The sequence below is a fragment of the Ursus maritimus genome, unplaced genomic scaffold (assembly GCF_017311325.1).
Source record: "Ursus maritimus isolate PB19 unplaced genomic scaffold, ASM1731132v1 scaffold_2, whole genome shotgun sequence".
Taxonomy (NCBI): Eukaryota; Metazoa; Chordata; class Mammalia; order Carnivora; family Ursidae; genus Ursus; species Ursus maritimus.
The window spans coordinates 22,469,374-22,493,005 of NW_024424452.1; the positions used below are offsets into that span (position 1 = coordinate 22,469,374).

General features: G+C 47.7%; 1 protein-coding gene across 1 annotated transcript in view; it reads right to left on the minus strand.

Moving 5' to 3' along the window:
* Positions 1-23,632, minus strand: part of VWA3A (von Willebrand factor A domain containing 3A) — a 53,309-nt gene that overhangs the window by 8,157 nt on the left and 21,520 nt on the right. The window contains exons 13-27 of the mRNA XM_040636562.1: positions 22,201-22,336; positions 21,987-22,090; positions 20,803-20,883; positions 20,296-20,390; positions 18,640-18,759; positions 13,193-13,267; positions 12,878-13,022; positions 12,230-12,425; positions 8,623-8,693; positions 6,054-6,206; positions 4,207-4,279; positions 3,390-3,500; positions 2,756-2,853; positions 1,771-1,908; positions 653-761 (exon numbers count right to left, since the gene is read on the minus strand). Coding sequence (XP_040492496.1) covers positions 653-761; positions 1,771-1,908; positions 2,756-2,853; positions 3,390-3,500; positions 4,207-4,279; positions 6,054-6,206; positions 8,623-8,693; positions 12,230-12,425; positions 12,878-13,022; positions 13,193-13,267; positions 18,640-18,759; positions 20,296-20,390; positions 20,803-20,883; positions 21,987-22,090; positions 22,201-22,336 — 1,705 coding nt within the window. The remainder of the gene's footprint in view (positions 1-652; positions 762-1,770; positions 1,909-2,755; positions 2,854-3,389; positions 3,501-4,206; positions 4,280-6,053; positions 6,207-8,622; positions 8,694-12,229; positions 12,426-12,877; positions 13,023-13,192; positions 13,268-18,639; positions 18,760-20,295; positions 20,391-20,802; positions 20,884-21,986; positions 22,091-22,200; positions 22,337-23,632) is intronic.

A 23,632-nucleotide genomic window follows, 5' to 3' on the forward strand; every position in this document is an offset into this window, starting at 1 on the left:
CCCCCCCCCAGGGACCTCTATAAAAGCCTCTTTTACTCCTTCCTCCTGTTGTCCCAGGAACCGTCCAGTCCCCAAAGCCTCAACGCCCTCCTGTCCAGCTCTAGCTATCTTCCTGGCCTCTTGAACTTGATGCTTCTGACCATCTCTCGATCCCCAGCCCACCCTTCTCTAGGATGTGAGTGTGGCTCTCCTGGGCCAGCCCTGCCGTTAGCCTGCCCCGAAGGGGCCTTGGTGCTCTTTGGACAGAAGAGCGGGGGGATTCTTCTCTGCCAGGACCCCTCCCATATCTACCCTCATGGACCGGTTCTGTGGGATCCAATCAATAATCAATATTGACTTGAGCCTCTTGAGAGTGAGCACCCCAGTCATGTCCAGGAAGGCAAGGGGTGGGGGATGTGGCCTTGCAGGGTGGGCCTAGACAGGTCTGGGTTCTCTCTGGTGCCCTTTGGCCCATGTTCCACCTCCCTGACATCCAGTAGCTTGCCTGACCTCGGAACCCAGAAATCATGTTGTACCTGGATGACCCTCCTGGCCTCACCCTTGACCTGACAGTTTGTGCACCTGCCTGGGAAAGACTGACCCTGGTCCCTGGGGTTGACCTTGCACTTCCCCTCATGCCGCTCCCACACTCCAGGATGGCGGGCAGACTCACCAGACAGCAGCCACTGCAGCCTCTGGACATAGCGCCTCAACACCTTCTCCAGGCCCGTGATGTATGCCTCGATTTCCCTGGGCGTCCACTGGATATGTCTCACTATCCCCTGGATTAAGGCAAGCCAAGGCGAATTTCCCCCCATCAGCTATGGCTTCAGATCCCCATCACTGCCGTAAATGGTTCAGTCGGTTGTGGTTAATAATTTCCAAAACATCTATTAGGCATGTATATATTTGCTTACAGGCTTTTTTTCTTTTATCAAACTACTAGATTTATCATTCTAAAAGGAGTAGGGGAATTGGGATGATGGTTTTGTGGCAAATGTGGTCACTCCAATAATAAAAAACATAGCATCTCTAAATTTTAAATTAGAAAACCCTAATGGTAGGACAGGAAGTCCAAACATGTCAAACTAAAAGATGACCACAGACAGAGAAGGGGACAGACAGCATGATAAAACACCCATAAAACCTTTCTGGTGAATAATTTTGAATTTGGTGGCTACTGTTGGCTTTCTAGTTTCCCCTAACGTTGATAATGTGTAAAATGGCAAGGATAGAAAGTGGGATCTTCTAAAAAAAAAAAAAAAAAAAAAAAAAGACAACCAAAAACCAAAAAGAGAATGATTCGTTTGTCATTTGTACTAAATTTCCTTGCTCCAGGGTCAAAGCAATGAAAAAAAATTTACCCCAAAACTACAAACTAGAGAACACTGTCACCTCTCCCTGGGGTGGGGAGGAGGGAAGCCTCTGGTCTCCGCCAACCTGACAGAACCATCAACAGAACTGGGGTACAGAGTTCTGGTGAGTTCTTCAGCCACTGGCCCATTCTCAGGAACTGTTTCTAATTCCTGAGCTGCTGTGGAGTGTGTCTAGCTCAGGGGTGGGGGGGATTGGGGGGTGGGGGTGTCAGGCCCTCCAGGGGTTGGCTTTTCTTCCAGCGGGATCTGCATTTCCCATTTGCTGAGAGCAATCCCACTTTGTGGCTAGAAGCAGGAAGAGAAGCCTCGGCACAGACACGCACATGGAGTGCCCCCAGCACACTGCACGGCTTGTGGCTGATCGCAGGCAGGGGGCGGGAGAAAGGGAAGGACAGCAACAAAACCCACAACTCACATTGATTTCTATGCTGGGCAGGACGCTGCAGTATTTGGCTGACGCCAGCCCCGGGACTGACTTTTGATGAGCGCAGCTGGGACCCATGTATCTGGAGATTTCCATTTTCAGTTTTTTTAGCCCATAATTTGCTACCCACTGGAGAATAAAGGAAAGAACGATTATCTTGGGTAATGTAGGCTTAATTGAATGATGGTCTGACTCATCTATAAAAACCTCGTGTTTGAAATCTGTCTTGTGTTTGAAATGTGGGGTTTCTAGGTCCTCACCAAGTATCCGCTGCCCGTGGATTCCCTCCCCTGCGCCGGGGAGAGATGCACAAGAAACACGGGGGACGGGGACACAGTTTATGGAGCAACTGATACTTCCTCGTCTGGTGGGCATTGGTGGTTCCCCAATAATTTCAACTCTCTCCCACAAAATTTGAGTGGAAAGCCATGATTGGTGTGAAGTTCAGACTCTAAACCAATGAGGATAATATCAGTCTCCTTGTCACTGTGACAGATACAAGGATAGTCAGGCTCATGGCCATCGAGCCTGGCTCCGGGATTGGCCCCATCAGAACCAAGCTCAGACATTTAATAAATGGTGGTGGGAAGAAAGCTGTTCCACCTTCAGGATATGAACAAGAAGGGGGATTTCTGCTGCTTGCAACCAAAAGATGGACACTGCTCAGTTATCTACACAAAATAGACTTCAACTACTCACCAATCCTATTAGACAGGAACAACTGTCTTCCTTTTTACAAATGAGGACACTGAGATTGAGTGTAGCTGAAGGACTTGCCCGAGGTCACCCAGCTAGGAAGTGGCAGGTCCTGGTTTCAAACATAGGTCTACTTAACTCTTTCCCCATCTGCCACATTAAGCAATCATTGTAAGCAGGTGTGTCCCCACTTCCAAGCATGCCCACTTTCCTAGAGGTGGAAGGTTGGTGGAAGGAATTATTGCTTGAGGGACATGTGCTGGTGCCAAGAACTTCATACCTCTTGGCTTGAGCAAACTGTATCCTTCCTGGGCAACTGGATAGAAGTGCTAACCCGTCGTACGCCCTTTCCTTGGGGGTACTTCTTGTATACGGAGCCTGGGAGAAACAGAGTGAGGTTATCTTGTACACCTCCCTTCCCTCCACCGTTCCTCTCCACCCCTCCCCACTTTGGGGCTTCCTTTTGCATGTTAATTTCTCTGTCAATCAAATCAGCTAGAAAATTCCTTAGGTGCAGTTTGTTGAAGGGTAGAAGGGAAGCTCTTAGGTGGATCAGGGGAAGCAGACTGCAATCTCCCCTCTCCACACCTCAGTGAATCTTTACTGGGATTTGTACCATTTCACAGTCATCAATGGGGGGGCAGTAGGGACCGGAGGACACTCATCTCCACTCCCTTCCCAATTTCCCAATCAGCCTCAGAGCACAGGACACTGCCTCTCATGGATGGAGGGTGAGTGGTGTCAAGAATTGGCACGCCCATTTCCCCGGGCTGGAAGACCTGAGTGGCTTGAGGACAGGCACTGCTGCCCATGTGCTGGGACAGCTGGAGAGGCTCTCCCTACCACGGGGCCTGCTGACCCTACAGTTCCTACAGGACGGGGCCATCCAGACGTTTGCGTAACCTCCAACTCACCCACGTTATTCCCCGACTCTGTATAAAACAGTGAGAGAGCGGTCTCTGCTTCCCTCCATTTGGTCTTCCTCCTCCGTTCTGCAGTCCCTTCTCTCACGGGCTGGGCTGCAGCTAGGGGACAAGTGGCCTGTTGGCTGGAGCAGCCTCAGGGGGTCACACGGTGACGCTGCCCAGCCTGTCTTAGAGACTTGTCGATTTCAGCCATGCTGCGCCCTCGAATAGGGCTCCAAGATGGCTTTGAGGTCCTTTGGGACTACCCCACGTCTTCTGGCCTCCCCGGGAGCAGCAACAGCCAGACCTGCCATTTGCCAAGTACCGACGTATCCCAGGCGGGGGTGCTTAGAGCTTTCCGTACCCCTGTCCTGTTTTATCTTCATAGTGGCCCAGGTTACAGGCGAGGTACAGGGGTCTCAGAATCAGTAAGGGTAGAGCAAAGATTCCACCCGGGTCTTGCTGACTCCACCACTCTGCTCTGGACCATTCTGCTAATGTCTCTGACATTGGACATAAGATACAAGGTCTTGGTGCTATGAGTTGAATACTGTAATAAACGTACTGATGTCCTGTCATGACCAGCTGGTGCTGGTCATTATCCTCAGCCCCTCTAGGCCTACGTTTCTTTGTCAGTAAAATGGGGAACTGACAGATGACCTGTCACACAGGTGGGATTGATGTAAACTTTAGATGGGTCAACCTCCATGGAAGGGCTGGCACGTGATCACGCCTCATGATCACCCGTCATTTTAGTTACTATCGTAATTAATTCACCTCTCAGCCAGGCCCGCCACCCACCGGCCTGAGCGCAGCCGTGCCTTACCTGGTGGGATGCCTGCTTTGCCATTAGCTTGCAAGGGAGAACTCTTCTCTCTATCAGGGTCGTCTTTGAGGCTCTAGAAAAGAGGCAGTCTTTCCTATCAGTGGCCTGTTCTCCATGACAAGCCCAAACTGTGTGTAGCTTACTCCCATCCCAGGGGTCGAGTGTCCAGGAGGTTCTGTCCACACAGGCACTGTCCTCATTCAGAGACCTCCACCAGGTTCCAGGAGCCAGCCCAGACACCTTGCCTTCCCTTGGCTTCCCAAATTCTGGGATGAAACCCCAGTCTCAGTCGGACCATTAGGAACCTGTTGGGGAGGGGTCCATGGGAGCAGAATCTCAGACATGTTTGCCCATCTCCTGCTGCAGATTTAGATGAGACTGTGGGTTTTGGGGTTAAAAAAAAGTGTATGCATGTGTGGGGTGTGTGTTTAATAACAGTGAGGGAAGGGGGCGCCTGGGTGGCTCAGTCGTTAAGCGTCTGCCTTCGGCTCAGGGTATGATCCCGGAGTCCTGGGATGGAGCCCTGCATTGGACTCCCTGCTCCACTGAGAGCCTTGCTTCTTCCTCTCCCACTCCCCCTTCTTGTGTTCCCTCTCTCGCTGGCTGTCTCTCTCTCTCTGTCAAATAAATAAATAAAATCTTTGAAAAAAAAAATAACAGCAAGGGAGGGCATGCTAGGACACCCGTGGGATTTGCCAGAATTCCTCCGTTACCTGCCCTTCTTCCTACTGGACTGGGATTTCTGGCCTCTAGCATGATAAACAACCATTCAGGTAAGTTCTGTGCCCTACAGGGTACCTGAGTTTTAAGGGAGGAGTTCTTCCTCACTGGGCACAAGGGGAAAAGTGACGATGGCTGAAGAAGTCACCTGGGGCCCTGGACCAGCTCACATCACTGGGCGAGCTCTTGTGGAAAAGGTTTGGTGGCTGCCACCCGAGGGAGCCCCCGGCCCTGGCTCTAGGAGGCTCTTCGGAGGCCTTGGTATGGCCTGAGCCTCTTCGCAGAGTCAGTTCAGGAAGCACTGAAGGCCCAAGAGGCAGCCCCCGAGACTCTCAGGTTTCATCCCAGAATTTGCCTCTGGGCTGACTACTGGAACCTGGTGGAGGTCTTTCAATGAGATGGCAGTAAGCTACACAGGACCCGGGTGGATTCCCTCATTCTGCAAATGCACTGTGTTCACAAGGATCTGTCCATCAGTGACGTGCTGCAGGGCTCTGGATATCTGCCTGTCTGCGCACAAGCCCTGGAGTCTGGGGGCCTCTGAGGTCCTTCTGATTTCTGTAGTAGGGTGGGTATTTTATGCCAGACAGATGCGACAGGCTGTGACAGGGTAAGGCCCGAGCAGGCACAGGGTCACCCTTGAGTCCTATGGGCCTCCGCCAAGCCTTGGGCAGCAGTAGCTGTGGTAGCAGGAGCCCGTTACATATCCTAAGACCCCGGTTCCTTTGCCCCCGAGAGACCCTCCAGGATAAGCCCTCCTGCCTTACAGCCGTCAGATGTCATGGTAGGTGCCAATTCCATGGAGTCCTTAGCACCAGCTAGGGAACAAAGCTGAGACAGCCAGCCAGAGTCAAAGGTGGGTGGAGAGGAGGCCAGAGATGCCCCCACAGCTGAGAAGCAGGTCCCCCAGACCTGAGAAGCAAGTCCCCCAGAGGAGTTCCTCCCCCGGGAGGCCAGGGCTGGAGGCACCCTTGGGACACTCACCCCTGAGCACCCTGCCCCTGTCCCCACCCCTGCTGGCCCTAGGGTCTGGGGGGCCTGGCCCAGGCCATTTTAAGATCTAGGAAAGACCAGGAGACAAGGTGGCAATGAAGTCCTCTGTGTGTTATTAGGGAGGGGAGTCAAACCATTCTGGCCACCGAGGGAGTTGTGGGTTTGGAAGAACAGAGTTTCTTGGGCTGACTTCTTTGCTTGAACATCTTTGGCTTTTCTTTCAGGAGGACTGCACTTTCCTGTTCTTTTCCAGACTGGTTCTTCAGGGAGGACACCAGTAAGGCACACTGCAACGGGGATTGGGAGGGTTAGCAGCACTCCAGCCGTGGTGTGCTTCCAAGCAGGGCGCACGTACGCGCGCACACACACACACACACACACACACACACACACACCAGGAGAGACTGGGTCCACTGGGGCCTCTGGACTCCTCTTTCTGTCCCTAGAATGCCTCCTGGGGCTGAGAGCACTATGGATCAATCCTATTAATAGTAAGTCCCATGTATTATTGGGATGCCTCAGGCACTAAGCTAGTCAATGCCTGGGGGTCTCAAACCCTCTTGCCAACAAGACACGCCAACTATGCTTTTAGGGCAAGTGCTATCTTAGCCCCATTTTATAGTTGAGGAACCCAAAGCTCCATGAGTTTAAGGGACATGCCCAAGTCCACACTACTCGTATGTAGAGGACTTTCCATTCAAACCCAGGCGGGTCTGGTCCAAAGCCAGTGTTTTCAGTTTGTGGACCCAGCAACCACATATGCCCATGAGCTCACCACATACCCGGGGCCAATGCTGGCCGAACAGTGGTGTAACACTTGGTTCCACATTTCTCTAGTGCCTGGAAGCTTCTCCAGTAATTCTCAAAGCAAATGAAGACACCTTTTGAATGTAAATCTCATCCTAGGAAGGGTGAGTTAAACCGTTATTGCCCACTAACACTTTGCGAATGTTTGTCAGGTGAGGGGACAGACTAAGGTGCACTTGAGAAGGGATAAACAAAGCCCCAGAGAGGCGTCCCTCCAGGGAGGGCAGCTGAGGCATGGCTGAGGGAGTCACAGATGGGCCAGTCCAGTGGACATGGGGGAAAGGAACCTGAAACTATGGCCTTGCCCTCCCAGCTCACACTCTAGTCAGGGGGATGTCACCCTGCAAATGGCTGCAATGAAAATGTGAGTCAGGCCAAGTCTCCTTCACAGGTTCTTCCTTTCTCTCCACATTGACCATGACCCCCCTCATGCTATCTGTCTACCCCCAGGGCTTGAACTGCTCCACATCTCCTTCCAGCCCCTAACTTCTCCCCCGTCTCAAGGACCCCCATTTGTCAGCTCACAAGCTCCAAAACCTCACCTTTGTCCTAGGCCCACCCTCCCTGCATCCCCGACAGGATCCTCTCCTGTTTTCTCTCTCCTGGTCAATGGCAACACCGTCTACCATGTCCCCTGGCAAGGAACGCAGAAGTTACTCTGGAATTCTTCTTCCTCGCCCCATGCATTTCATTGCCATAAATTTGGTCAATTCTTCCTTAAATGCTCCATGTCCATTCCCTTATCTCTGTTCTCATGGCTCCTGACACCACCGGCCCCTTTCTACCCCTCTCATCTCACCTGGAATTGCTCAACACCATTCCCTGAGGAAGTAACATTTTAGTCTTGAATGATAAGGAGCAACCTATGGGCCATCTGGGAGGGGATGAGGCAGAGAAAAGAGGAGGTGCAGAGGCCCCAAGTTAAGGAATGAGTTTGGGAATGAGCTCATGCATTCAAGGAACTCCAAGGAGGCCAGGATGTATAGCACACAGACCTTAACCATGACTTATAGGAAACTCCCATGCTCATCCAAAGCCTTGGGTGTCAGTGGACCAGGATATGGGAGGGAAGCTGATATGGGGTGAGTTGTGTTCCCCAGAAAGATATGTGGAAGTCCAAACCCCCATCCATGTGAATGTGACTTTCCTTGGAAATAGGGTCTTTGTAGATGTAATTAAGATGTAAGTTAATGAAGTCCTACTGGAGAAGGGTGTGCCCTTAATCCAACCGGACAGGCATCCCTGCAGGAGAGGAGATGCAGACACACACAGGGGGAGGGGAGCCTTGCGAAGGTGGAGGCAGAGCTGGGAGCTGTGTTGCCACAGCCAAGGAATGCCAAGGATTGCTGGTGACAAGGACTCTGACACCTCAGTTGGGCTCCTCTGAGCACTCTTCTTGACTCAGCCTTGACTTTGGCCTATTAGAACCAATTTTAGCAAAGAATCCTGTTAAGCCTGTTTGGCAAGAATCTCCCTACCCTTAATATCTAATTAAGTTCCTCTTAGTAAATTTCTATCCACTGACACTTTCTCTATATTGGCTATAAATTGGCTATAAATCCCCAGCTATCTTGGCTATATTCAGAGCTGAGTTCAGTCTCTCTCCTCTACTACAGTAGTCTTGGATAAAGTCTTCCTTGCCATTTTTACAAGCATCCAGTACAATTTTTTTAAACACCAGCCAGTACCAGAAGCTAGGAAGGGTTAAGGAGGGATTCTACCCAGAGCCCTCAGTAGGAGCATGGCCTCTGACAACTTGAGTTCAGACTTCTGGCCTCTGAGACTGAGAGGATAAATGTCTCTGGCTTTAAGCTGCCTAGTTTGTGGTACTTTATATGGCAGCCTCCATGACACTAATACAGAAGTGTAGTCATTTGCCCCACACCTAAGGCATACCTTTTGGGAGTAGTTGAGAGCCTTTTCCATCTCAGACATGATGGCGTTGATGTCATCACTTTCGTAAATACCTAGACACAAAGCATATTGTGAGTATGGAAGAGGGGTGTAGATCCTGGCAAGCGTCCATATTTATACACACCAGGGCGTGTGAAGGTGACCTGAACGGACCAGCCCCCACCCCTACGCCACCCAGCGGTGAGGGGGATGGGCAGGTACACTGAGGCTCCCAGCAGGGGGACTGGCCCTGGGCCCCGGCACCCTGCACCCAGCCAACTGCTCTCTCCCAGAGAAAGGATGAGTTAGGAGTGATGGTCCTGCTATTTCGGTAAATAAAAAGACCTACCTTGGGATTACTTAAAGTATTTAGTGTCTGTTGTGAATATTGGTGATTTATTTGAGAGGGACTGGAGTGTAATGACTAAGAAGACAGCCTCTGAAGTTTGCCTGCCTGGGTTCAACTCCTGGTTCCACCACTTATTACCTGTGTGCTTTTGGTCTCTGTGTCTCAGCTTTCCCATCTGTAAAATGGAGATAATAGTAACCCACTTCATAGGGTTATTGTGAGGAATGAATAATAATATATGTAACATGCTTGGAACCATGTCTGGCATATAATAACTGTTCTAGAGTGTGTGCTATTATTAGTAGTAATCACCAATGATAAATGTATATGTCCAGCTCTTTTCTCAGGAAGAGCTGGGTAACAGGGCCCCAGAGTTCCAGCCCCAGCTATGCCACTAACTTTGTAACTATAGGTAACTCATGTCCCTGGGAGTCATTTCTTCATTTGTAAATCAGAGAGGGTGGAATGTACTAGTGTGCCCCAAACCTCAATCACTGCTGTATCCCCATCACGATTTCCCCTTATCTGCATACCACCTAAACCATTACCTCCTTCATTTATATGTTATCAGTTCATATTTGTTTACTTAAAAGCGTGTATATATATATGTATACATATGTATATATAATTGACATATGTTAGTTTCATGCATACAACATAATGAATGGACATTTGCATGTATTGTGAAATGATGACTATAATGTCTATCTAACATACTTAAAAGTATATTTAAAAAAAGAAAACTTAAAAAAAATAAATAAAAAAGAAAACTTAAGGGTGCCTGGGTGGCTCAGTTGGCTAAGCATCTGACTCTTGATCTCAGCCCAGGTCTTGATCTCAGGGTCATGAGTTCAAGCCCCACATTGGACTCCACGCTGGGCCTGAGCCTACTTTAAAAAAAAAAAAAGTACATAAATAAAACATTTTAAAAAATAATAAAAAAATAATAAATTTAAAAAAGAAAAAGGAAAATTTATGTCACTTTTTTTTTAAAGATTTTATTTATTTATTTGACAGAGAGAGACAGCGAGAGAGGGAACACAAGCAAGGGGAGTGCGAGAGGGAGAAGCAGGCTTCCCGCCGAGCAAGGAGCCTGATGTGGGGCTTGATCCCAGGACCCTGAGATCATGACCTGAGCCAAAGGCAGACGCTTAAAGGCTGAGCCACCCAGGTGCCCCATTTATGCCACTTTTGATAGAAGAAAGTTAACACTTTTTTTAAAACTTTTATTTATTTTTAAGTAGGCTCTAAGTCCAATGTGGGGCTTGAACTCATGACCAAGGGTCACATGCTCTACTGACTGAGCCAGCCAGGCACCCCCAGAAAGTGAGCACTTAAAAAAAAAAGATTTATTATTTGGGGGGGAAGGGCAGAGGAAGAGAGAGAACCTGTACTTAGGGCTCAGTCTCACAACCCCAAGATCATGACCCCAAGATCATGACCCAAGCTGAAACCAAGAGTTGGTCGCATAACTGATTGAGCCACCCACGTGCCCCAAAGTTAGCACTTTTTTATATTTTTTAATTAAAAAAAAAAAGATTTTGTTTATTTATTTGACAGAGAGAGAGAGAGAGGGTGCATACAAGCCGGGGGAGTGCCAGGCAGAGGGAGAGGTAGGCTCCCCACTGAGCAAGAAGCCTGATGCAGGACTCAATCCCAGGACCCTGGGATCATGACCTGAGCCAAAGGTAGACGCTTAACTGACTGAGCCACCCAGGCGTCCCAAAGTTAGCACTTTTTAATGAAACTTTAAAATAGACAAATAACTTCTTAGGGGAGGGAAAAAACCTTTTCCTCTATTCTCTTAGATTTCTCCAGCTGGGAGAATAAAACTGACAAAGATAGATTAACAAGAAAAAAACAGACTTTCCTAACATGGTAGCATGCACACAGGCAGGAGAAACTCAGTAACTCAGAGGGTGTGGTTGGAAGTTGGGGCCTGTATGGCATCTTAACTATGGACAGCTCGGGGCACCTGGGTGGTTCCGTTGTTAGGATTCTGCTTTCAGCTCAGGTCATGATCCCAGGGTCCTGGGATCTAGTTCTGCTTCGGGCTCCCTGCTCAGCGGGGAATGTTTCTCCCTCTACCTCTCCCAGCTCACAAGTTCTCTCTCTCACTCGCAAATAAATAATATCTTAAAAACAACAGCAACAACAAAAATCAAGGACAGCTCCTTTATAGGGAAGTGACAAGACAAAGGGAAAGGGGTTAGGGTCTTGGGGGGGGGGCGGCTGGCTGTGGAAAGGAAAACACAGGGAGGGAACTGAGGGAAGATAAGCTTGTTTTAGTAAGGTTTGTTGTCTCCAGTTCTTTTCCTCCTCTTCCTGGCACAGGAGAGGGAGACACCTAAGATGGAAATCTATGTCCTGCTTTTAGGCAAATGGGGGTGGGAGGAGGGCGGAGAACTTCGTCGCTGTTTCTCAGTTGTCTTCAGCTCAAACTAGTCCTTATGCCACGGTGGCTTATTTTGGGGTGGCATCTTCTGATCCCCTACAACTATAGCAATAAAAGAAAGTGACGCTGTGTGTTCCACATTCACCTGTCTTGCCAACCTCCTGTTGCAAACATACCACTTTTTGGGAAACGCTCAATTAAGAGACCCTGAAGGCCCCTTCCAGCTGTGACATCTTGAAATATTTTTAAGTCAGGGCACCTAGCTGGCTCGGTCCAGAGAGCATGCGACCCTTGATCTCGGGGTTGTGAGTTCAACCTCCACGTTGGGCATAGAGCTTATTTAAAAAATAAATAAATACAATATTTTTAAGTAGGTTTACTTTTTTTTCTTTTTTACTTTAAAAAATTGTGGTAAAATACACTTAACATAAAATGTGCCATTTGGACCATTTTTAAAAAAGATTTATTTATTTATTTGAGAGAGAGCAGGAGGGACAGAGGGAGAGGGAGGGAGAATCTCAAGCAGACTGCGCTGAGTGTGGAGCCCAGTGCGGGGCTCGATCTCACAACCCTGAGATCAGGACCTGAGCTGAAACCAAGAGTCAGATGCTTACCTGTCTGTGCCCCCCCAGGAGCCCCCCATTTGAACCCTGTTTGAAGTGTGCAGTTCAGTGGCATTTAGTACGTTCACATCATTGTGTGGCCCTCACCACCCTCCGTCTCCAGAATAGGAATTCTGGAGATTTCTGAATGGGATTTCCACACGCCCCTTTTCTGGAACACACCTATGGCACAGGGAGCTATGTTGGTACTGAGACAACTTTCTGGAAGGCAGGAGGTGGAAGGGTCTGCCAACTGTCACGCACCTGTATCTCCAAACCAGTGGAAGCGCCCAGCGGTAGCCTGGGTGACCTCTCGGTAGGCGGCGGCCGTGTCAGTGCGGCTGGCATAGTGGGCAGGGGGCGTGATGTCCATCTGAGGCTCGCCCACGTAGAAGAGACACACGTTCAGCTGGAGGTCGCAGCCCCCACAGGCCTCGGCCATGTAGGCGCTGACCACGGGCTGTGGGGGGAGACAGGGCGGGAGGGCCCCACAACTGAGGGCTCCTGGAGGGGCTGGTCTCAGGTCCGCTGAGCCTAATCCTCTTTCCTCAGGGCCTACTGGGTGCCTGGTCTAGTGCGTGGCACTGAGGATGGAAGGATAACTGAGCTTGGGCCACAGTTTCTCTGTCTTAATAGGGCATGGCCCAGGAGCGGACCCGAGAGCCTGCTCACGCCGAGTGTGGTCAGGGGACCAGAAGCATGGACATCTCCTGGGAGTTTGCTAGGAAGGCAGACTCTCAGGTCCCAGGCCAGGCCTTCAGAAATAGGATCTGCATTTTAACAACATCCCCAGGTAACTCTTCTGCACATTTAAGTCTAGTTTGGAAACTCAGGCTAGAGAACCCGTTGCTAGGCATCCATCCAGCAGAAGATGTAGGGTCGCAAAGGATGCCCAGGACAAGGCCTACCCACCATGTCCTGGTCAGGGATGCCCCCCGTGAAGAGGTAGATGCCCTGCGACTGGTGTTTGTCTTTGTCCCTGAAGTCCACTTCCACAGCCTTCCGCAGGGCGCTGAGGACATTCCTGCTGCCTTGACACCGCAGAGTCAGGGCCCACCTGGGAGGCAAGGAGGGCTGGCTGAGGGAGGCCCGCTGCTGAGGGAGGCCAGCCGTGAGGCCCCGGAGGGAGTGGGAGGGAGGGGATTCTGCTGGAGAGGGGAACAGAGCAAACAGCACCACAGAGGCTGCCCTCAGACATAGCAGGTTCAATCTCTGACGGTCACCTACCGCCAGGCGCTTTGTAGGTTTTCATGGCTCACGGCAACCATCTCGGGTCTCCAGCTTTCAATTGTGCTTCCAAACCTTGGGAGGGAAGGAAAGAGGGCGTGTTCTTAAGCAAGAGATATATCCATATTACACCCCAGGTCTTTGGGCTCCCCAGGCTTTCAAGGAGGCAGAATTCTGATTACACCCAAAAATACTAAGATGTCACTGGCCTGGGCCAACCACAAGATTTCCCTGCTAGTCATGATGCGTCACAATACATTTGCCGTGCAAGCAGAGTTGGGGGTCTCTCAGTCAAGACTCAGAGCCAGGACCAGCTCTGGCCAGACTTCGTTTCTGACTTCCCCACCCCACAAAGGAGGAAATCATTGCTCCACTTTAAATTCCCCTAGAACTGATTAAGCTCCCTAACTGGCTTTCTTCACTCTGTCTGTACTACAGCGGTTTTTTTTAAAAAAGATTTTATTTATTTATTTGAGAGCGAGAGAGTGAATGAGCGAGAGGGAGGGGCTGAGGCAGAGGGAGAAGCAGGCTCCCCAATGAGCAGGGAGCCCAATGTGGAGCTCAGTCTCAGGACCCCAGAGATCACGACCTGAGCCAAAGTCAGACGCTTAACTGACTGAGCCACCCAGGCACCCCTATAGTTTTTAATTTAAAAAAATACACATCATCTCATTTTCTTATGAGACAGAATTTAAATCCTTGAGAAGAGGACTGATCCCCCTTATCAAGGAAAAGGTGTTGCCTCTGGGTTAAGATGAATTCCTCCACCTGGCCTTCTGAGACTCTGCCCACAGATACCTCCCTCCCCCCACACATCCCCTACTGCTCTCTACTCCTCTCTGCCCCACTGTCTCTGCACATGTTTAAGTCTGTCCATTCTTAAAAATAACTTCCTCTTTCTACCAGGGTCCACTCTATCAGCCACTTCTCTTTCCCACGTGTGGATCAGGTTCCTGGAAAAACAATGTCCCACCACCTCCTCAGCTTCTCCTTACTTTGAAACCCACTGCAGTCAAGCTTCTGGTAGGTTCTCTGGCAAATATTAATAATGACCTCCTATCATGAAAATATCTATTGTAGTTGGATCATAAATCCTCTATTACAGTTTGATATAAAATTCTAACAATATCCAGAGAGTAAAAAAATCCTCCAATTTTATTCCCCAGAAAACTTCTGTTAACTTTTTACTCTATATTCTTTCCATCATTGATTAAAAACATAAAAAGCATAGGGGCGCCTGGGCAGTTGGTAGAACATGTGACTCTTTTTTTTTTTTAGAGACAGAGAGGGGCCCTTGGGTGGCTCAGATGGCTAAGTGTTTGCCCTTGGCTCAGGTCATGATCGCCAAGTCCTGGAATCAAGCCCCAAATTGGGTTCCCTGCTCAGCTGGGAGTCTGCCTCTCCCTCTGCCTGTCCCCTATCCCCTCTGCTCATGCTCTCTCTCTTTCTCTCAAATGAATAAAGTATTTAAAAAAAAAGAGAGAGAGAGACAGAGAGAGAGCGATGGTGGGGGGCAGAGGGAGAAGGAGAGAGAGAATCCTAAGCAGGCTCCATACCCAGTGTGGAGCCCGATGTGGGGCCCAATTTCATGACCTTGAGATTACGACCCAAGAGCCAAAATCAAGAGTCAGACACTTAACCGACTGAGCCACCCAGGTGCCCCAGGGTTGTGAGTTTCAGCCCCACCGTTGGGTGTAGAGATTACTTAAAAAGCAATAAAATCTTTAAAAAATAATAAATAAATAAATACATAAATAAATAAATAAAAATAAAAAGGGTAAAGCTTGTCAAATCACTAAGTTGTACACCTGACACTAATGTAACATTGTGTCAACTATACTAAAAAAAAGCACAGATAAATACATATTAACAGAAATGGAATTTTACAGTATGTACTCTTTGTAACCTGCTTGTTTCCTTTCATTGGGATTTATGGAGGACATTTTTCTAAATGCACACATGTAAATCTCCCTCATTCTTTTGAATAGTTGCACTGTCAGGATTGTTTTACCCCTTTTGCCAATGGTCATGCAGTTTGCTTCCAGGTTTAACCGTTATTAGAACTCTGCATTGAACAACCCCACATGGTTATCTCTGCACACTGATCCTTGTATTTCTTTCAGATAAAATAAAAAGGTTTAGTTGAAGGAATGAAGAATATATGCTTAAAAATTTAATACAAGGACTATACCCAATGACACTTCTGCAGACAGTTTCCAAGAGTGCCCTTTCAATCACATCATCACCAGCACTAGGTATTGTTGTTATTTTGAATCTTTTAAATACTTGGTTGCCGAATTGAATTGCAAAAAAAAAAAAAAAATTATATCTCATTCTTCTGTTATCAGAGAGCTCTACTGTCAAATTTAGTGGATTCCTTTATTCCTTCCTGCTTTGCTTCTGCAAGATCAAACTCTGTGTCTTTCTAAGACATGGCTTCTCAACAGCACCCTCTCCTCGTTTTCCTCCTCCCTCTCTGGCTGCTCCTCTCTTGTGTTCCTTTGGTGGTTCCTTTCCTCTGCCCGCCCTCCAAACACCAGTGCCTCACCAGTTCTGCCTTTGGTTGTCTTCTCTTCCCTTCACATCTCCACAGGTGTGCTTCACGCACTTTTCAACCACATAACCAGAATGCTGATGGCTCACAAACCAGTATTTCCTGACTCGAGTTCCTCACTGGAGTCCCTATGACTCTTGATTCTCCTCTTGAAAATCTCCAATTCTACGGGATTAAAATCACATTCTACTTCCAAGACCTGCTCCATCTGGGACGTCTTCTCTTCACCGTTCTCACATCCTACAGCTAAATGGTAACTATGTGTTGTAGATTCTAACTCCTGAACACCTGTCACATGCGTCCCTTCTTCCGATCCCACGGCCATGGCTCAAGCCTGCTCCATGCTAGTGCCGACCCCTTAGCAGTCCCAATGGCCTCCATCCCTCCAGGGTCACATCCCTTCAAAGCATCCTTCACACTGTGACGTGAGCATTCAAGATCTGATCATATTATCACCTTGCTTCAAGTCCTCTAATGCCTAGATGTCTTATAGTAGAAAAGCTCCTGAGCACAACCAGATATATAAACCCTCCATCACCTGTTTTATTTTGTCATGTCCAATCTCTCTTCTCACCCTATAACCTATTGAACTCCCTGATGGTCCCTCAAAGTTCCAGAGCTTGTGTTCCATAGCTCAAACACCTCCATGCCCCCTGTTGCTTCCTTTACCTAAAATGCCTTTCCTCCCCACTGCCCCCATCATTCCCATGTGCTAGGTAAACACCTACTCATTTGGCAACACTCAGCAAAAGATCACCTCCTCTGTGAAGATTTTTTTCTTTTCTTTTCTTTTTTTTTAGATTTCATTTACTTATTTATTTGAGAGAGAGAGAGCATGAGTGCAGGGGGAGGGGCAGGGGGGAGAGACAGAAGGAGAGAGAATCTTAAGCAGGCGCCATGCCAATTGCAGAGTCTAATGCTGGGCTTGATCTCACAACCCTGAGATCATGACCTGAGCCAAAACCAAGAGTCGGATGCCTCACCAACTGAGCCACCCAGGTGCCCCGTGAAGATTTTCTGACCTCCCTGTGCTCAGGCAGGATAGTCTGATCCTAAATCTGCCTATCTCTGCAGAAAGCAGTTAATGACACTTATTTCCTAACATGCCTGTCTCCCTCTACTAGACCCTAAGTTCCTTAAGGACAGGTACTGTATGTGTTCACTTCCGTATCCCCAGTGCAGTGATTGGTACCTGGCAGGCTTTCAATAAATTTTGTTGAATGAATTAATGGATGGTAAATGAATGAAAACATTGCCTAAAACATTTCTCAAAGCATTTTTTTTCCCTGTAGAATGTATTAGAAAAAGATGAAGGGGCGCCTGGGTGGCTCAGTCGTTAAGCGTCTGCCTTCGGCTCAGGGCGTGATCCCAGCGTTCTGGGATCGAGTCCCGCATCAGGCTCCTCTGCCGGAAGCCTGCTTCTTCCTCTCCTACTCCCCCTGCTTGTGTTCCCTCTCTCGCTGGCTGTCTCTATCTCTGTCAAATAAATAAATAAAATCTTTAAAAAAAAAAAAAAGAAAAGAAAAAGATGAGGCTCTGGTACAGAATAATATATAATATTAACTGCTGACTTAATAGGTTTAGAATACTACTTATTTGATATGAAGTGGTATCAAAATGGATGGTCTGGGGCGCCTGGGTGGGGCAGTTGGTTGAGTGTCTGACTCTTGGCTTCAGCTCAGGTCATGATCTTGGGGTCATGAGATCAAGCCCCATGTCAGGCTCTGTGTTCAGTGGGGAGTCTGCTTGAGAATCTCTCTCTCCTTCTGCCCCTCCCCTCCTCTAAAGTAAATAAACAAATCTTTTAAGAAAGGTATAATCCAAGTGGATTCCTTTTCTCTCTTTCTCCCCTAATTAGTGGAAAAGGTATGCAATTATAATAAATATATAAAACTATATACTTAAATTATAGGTAACTATATATATAAATTATATATAACTGTATATAGTACATAATTTATATATATGATAGTTATATATAATTTAAATATATATAGTTATATATAATTTTTAAAAAGATTTTATTTCTTTATTTGACAGAGAGAAAGAGCACAAGTAGGGGGAGTGGCAGGCAGAGAGAGGGAGAAGCAGACCCCCCACTGAGCAGAGAGCCTGACGTGGGGCTCGATCTCAGGACCCTGGGATCATGCCCTGAGCCGAAGGCAGATGTTTAACCAACTGAGCCACCCAGGCGCCCCAGTTATATATAATTTCTTAAGATTTTATTTTTAAGTAATCTCTATATCCAATGTGGGGCTCAAACTCACAACCTGGGGATCCAGAGTCCCATGCTCCACTGACTGAGCCATCCGGGTTCCCCAGTTATATTTAATTTTAAAAATAAATATTCAATATATAATATTTATATTTTAAACATATATATCAAATTATTTATATATAAAATAAATAATTTAAATATATATAAGTTATACATATTATATTGTTACACAATTTAAATATATATAGTTATATATAGAAATCTATATAATTAGCATTTGGAATTGAAATCTTAAATGTTTGACATACTGTCGCTTGCTAGACCTGAATTGGGACCTAACGCTGCGGCATGCCTGGGGGCCCTTCTTTCTCTCTTTTGTGTTTATCAGCTCAGAATCCAAATGGGGCAATGGGCTGAGTTACTTTATCTTGGCTGATCGAGCAGTGTGTTTTGGGGGCCACTTATCACCTTCGCCCCAGTGGGACTGTCCGGCAACCATTTAATTATTCAATACCCCAAACGAGATGATTCAAGTCAGATAAACTGATGGCCATCCTAGGATGCTGGGTGCTGGTGAGATGTCATCAAGCTACCTGCCAGGAACCTCAGCCCAGCGATGGCACGGAGCACAGGTGACCCCCGCCCTCAGCCCCCCACTGGGAACTAGGAGCCTACGCAATGATGTTGAAGCGGTCCTTGTTGGACAACTGTTCCTCCAGCAGAAGCCGCAGGGAGTGCTGGATATGAATAATGTACATGGAATTGGTCACCGAGATATCCAGCAGTATAACCACCCTAAAAAGAAACACAAGCTTTGAGAAGAGAACTGAATCTCTCAGATAATGTTTATTTTGTTCCGTTTTACTATTTAAAGTGTTTTCCAGGGGAGTTTTGCATGCCAAACTCACAGCTGGCCAAAATCTTCTCCGTGGTGTGAGGTCAACAGGAGTGAGTTTACAAGGGTAGACTAAGGGGGTCGTGGAAACTTCTCTCCCAAGGGGCTTTTACAGTGGAGTAAAGTCAAACGGTAGAGATGGTTTAAGGGGCGGGGGCTGCCTAGAATGATTCTCACACATTTCCCTGTTTTAAAGCACTAGCATTCACCACTGTTATAGGCTGGGGCCCCTGGAGGGGAAACAGAAACAAGTTAAGCAAATGAGATGGGGAATTAAGTGTATCTGGTCCTCTGCGGAAAGAAATGTATCTTTTAGTTTCTTCTCTCTGTTTTAAGATCCCTAGTCCCATTTGGCCTTCTTTCACTACTTCAAATCAATTCCCAACTCCACCCTGCACTCTCTTTTTGAGACAGAAATTATGGTTCTTTTTTCTTTGTTTGTTTGTTTTTGTTTTAAGCGTGTGTGCTGCCAAAGTGAGCATGAGACAGCAATTATGGATAGCAAAAGAAAATCCACTGGATTTAGAGTCAGAAGATCTTGATTCAGGTCCCACTTCCTGTGTGACTAAGGCAAGTCACAAAACCTCTCTGATCCTTGGCCTATTTGACTATGAACTATTTATAATGGGACTCCTCACAGGGTTGCTTTGAGAATTGAATGACAGACTAGTGTGGCACTTTGTAAGTGGTAATGCATCCAATAAGGGATGGATGGAATGGTAAGGATGATATAAATGCCACCAGTTGTTCCTCCCTGCTCAGCATCCAGCACCTTCCCTCACAACAGCATCCTGATTTTCCTTTGGAAAACTCCTCTGTCTCTATCAGTCCATTAGAAATGGGTGGAACAGACCCACCTCAAGCTTGAAGGGTGGGCATTTGATGTTAGGCAATTAGACTATCCTACCTCCCAGGCCACAGTGAACAGCTCCTCGGCAGGCCCTGCCCCGAGCTCTGGGAGTGCTAACTGATAGAAGGTAAGTGGGGAGCTTCAGGTGGCTATCCTGCTACCTGAAAGGGAAAGCCTGCTGGACAACAGAGCCCACAGGGAAGGACGTGGAGCTGAGAGATGGAGATAGATTCTTAACATGCACAAGCATGACCCCTGGATGGAGCCATGCCTGAAGACAGCTATCAAATCTATTTTAGAGTTTTCAGTTACCTTCAACCAGACCTCTCTGTTTTGTTTAAGCCAACTGGCATTTAGTTTCTCTTGCTTTTTAACTGAAAGAATCCTGAGTGACACAATGATGACAGTATTGATATTGATAAGGGTCGTGGTGACTTCTTCCTCTAGGGGTTCTGCTGAGTGATGGTTGATCCTTAATCTAAGAGACGGTTTCTGGTGCCACCAACAGGGAATTCATGGGTTGGAAAAGTGCCTATGTCACACACAGGGCTCACAAAGGACAAGAATGCTACTTGAGGGAAGGTACCTTTTTTCGCAGACAGTGCCCCAGATTCTTCGGCTAGCCAAGGAGAGCCACTCGATCCGTCTCTCGTACATTCGCAGAGCTCTGCTGAGCTGTTTCTGCAAACCCGTGGGTCACAGAGAGTGAGTGACTGACCAAAGGATGGCCGATTAAGGGGTCTGTTGGGGAAGGTGGGTTCTGGGGATGGGGTCACGGGTATTCAGGCAGTATAAACATTCCACTGAACCCTGGATGAGTCTGCCACAAGACCACAAAGAGAAGAGTCCACATATTTCATTGTGTGGAATGGGAGAGGAAGGATATCTTGCCCCAAAAGATTAGAGACTTTTGTTGGTTTGACAGGTCCCTGCCTGGGGAGCAGGTGGAGAAAGCTCCAGGGGGACGTGGAGGCAGAGCCCAGTCTGTTTATAAGAGGGCGTTTGCTCAATGGTGTCCCCACATTCCATGGCACCTTCTTCCTGTCCCCTCTTCCCAAACCCCATATGCTGACCAACTGGACCCATTACTAACCTGGTACTCATAGAGGAAGGGTGGGTCCACGTGAACATTCTTCACTGTCCCATCATGCCATTCAAATTGTACCATTGCCCTCTGCACTCGGGTGTGGCCAGGGTGGGCAGCCGGTGAACAGAGCACATGTGGGGAGGGACTGTAAGTTTAATTTGGGCACTGGGCTCTCCAAATCATATGGGTGAGAGGGAAATGGGCTTCAAGCACATCTGGGGTCAGGTTATGCCTCCCTGGTCATGGCAGCAGAAGGCCTTCAGGACAGTGGTCCCTGAATGCACCATGTCTGACAGCAAGCTTAGGCTGCCTTCTGGGGAGGATCTTCCAAACATCAGAGTCTTGATACAAGATAAGGTTGGAGGTTTTAGAGTAGCAGAGTCGGAGACCTTAAAACATACTGGCCATGGGTTCTTACATTTGGGAACCCAGATAGGCCTTCATGGACACTCCTCCACCAAGTTGTCATATCCACCCACCTAGTCTCATCAATCTGCTGCTACAATGATCTATCCCTCTTCTCTCTGGTTCTTCTATCTTTCTTTTGACCTTTCTCTTCACCTAGTATGCCCTCCTTCCATTTCTCCATCCTTCCAACCTTTTCTATTCTATTCTGCCATTGGTCCTTCCATTTTTCCCCTCCATAGTTCCATATGTTCACATTTCCTCCCTTCCTTCCACCCAGCCAGCCAGGGAAACATTCACTGGCTGCTTGCTTGTGCTAGATATTGGGGATACAGGATTGGAGAAGAGAGTTTGTTCTTTTTAAGGCTCCTACTCTGGTGGGGGTTTAGACACCTAATAAGTACACACGTTAACACATTGTAGGAGCTAGAGCAGAAGTCTGTACCAGGTACAGTGAGGACACAGGAGAGCGAGTGTGTTCGGAGCACATGGAGGAAAAACTTCAAGGAGGAGGTGACTTGCTCCCTTGTCCCTGACTTGCTCCCTCTTGCCCCATTTTGCAGAGTTCAGTTTCAAATCTTTGCAAAACAGCAGTTAGAGTAGATGTGATGAGAATTTTAGAAAGTTCTAGAATGTTCTGGAAAGACTGCATCCCATGCCAGGCCCTCAAACCCCCGCTCCTCATGCTCTGACTTATGACTCTCATTTTCTGGACATTTAAGAAGGGAAAGGTCACAGAGGAGACCCCTTGCAGAGGACTGGAGAGAATTCTGAATTTGAGTTACCTCATGGATAGTTGAAGATACTGTTTTCTGGAGAATAGGCACAAATTCCTCCACAGGAGAGAATGCGTTGGGTGCCAGAACCTGATAAAGGCTTAGCTTTTTAGCTGTAAAAAATAAATAGTGGGGTTTGAGATACAACTCTCAAAGCCCCAGAGGGTTTGTGCCTTTTCGTCAGTCACCTGAGTCCTGGGTTCTGCCCTCTTTGGGGACTTACCTTTGAGGCCATTGATCTTTAGCCATTCTGCAGAAGTCTTGTCCAAGTTTGGGAACTCAATTGTGAGGGGACCCTCATGCTTTGGGGGTTTAGGCAAGAGACCTGTGAGTGGCCCTTCTGCGATCTCTGTGGAAATCTAAATTAAATTTAAAAGCCCTCATTACAAAATCATATTTTAGAGCTGAGAAGTCCTTAGTCTCCCCAACCCACCCAGTTCCCCTAAGGGGAGCATCTGAAAACATTACCTGGCAAGTTAACGGCTGTTCTGCCCCCCCTCCCCCCCGCCATCCCCATCCCCTCTCTGGAGACTGCGAGAATTTCCAGGGTAAGGAGGAGGTGCCCCCAGCAACTTGCTTCCTCTTTGATTTGTCTGTCCTCCTGGCCCCTTCCCACCCTTACCATCAAGATCAGCACGTTGGGCTCCGAGATGGTGGGTGGCCCCTCCATGAGCTCCTAACACAAGGCTTCAAAGAAGTAAAAAGTAACTCCTACACTAGATCATTTCAGGAGCTCTGGTCTAGCCCAGCCTCCCCTCACCCACATTTACAAACTGAAAGCCTGGCGTTCTGAGATGTTGCCAGACCTCATGTATACCTAAGACACAGAACAGCAATTCCCAAACTTTAGACATTTGAGCACGGCCTTCATGAATTTTCCTGTATCTAAGTACCACTGTACTGTTATTTGGAATTTTTAAAAAGATTTTACTTTTTGTTCGCAAAGATTTTATTTATTTATGAGAGAGAGAGAGAGAGAGAGAGAGAGAAAGAATGGGAGGAGGAGCAGAGGGAGAGGGAGAAGCAGACTCTGCTGAGCATGGAGCCCAATGCAGGGCCCGATCCCCTGACCCCGAGATCATAACCTGAACTGAGATCAAGAGCCAGACACTGAACTGACTGAGCCACCCAAATGCCCCTCAAGATTTTACTTCTAAGTAGTCTCTACACCTAACATGGGGCTTGAACTCAAAACTCCAAGATCAAGAGTTGTGTGCTCCACTGACTGAGCCACCAGGCACACCTAGAATTAAAAAAAAAAAAAAAAATCAAATGTGGGGGCGTCTGGCTGGCTCAGTTGGTAGAACACGTGACTCTTGATCTTGGAGTTGTAAGTACAAGGCCCATGTTGGGTGTAGAGATTAAGTAAAAAAAAAAAATATTTAGAGGTGCCTGGGTGGCTCAGTCACTTAAGCATCCAACTCTTGATTTTGGCTCAGCTCATGATTTCGGGGTCAAGAGACTGAGCCCCGTGTTGGGCTCTGTGCTGGGTGTGGAGACTGCTTAAAATCCTTTCCCTCTCCTTTTGTCCTTCCCGCCTCACACACACATGCTCTCTCTCACATAAGTAAATAAATCTTTTTAAATAAATAAATAAATATATAAATAAAATAAAATATTAAAAAAATAAACCAAATGTGTAACATTAAAGCTTA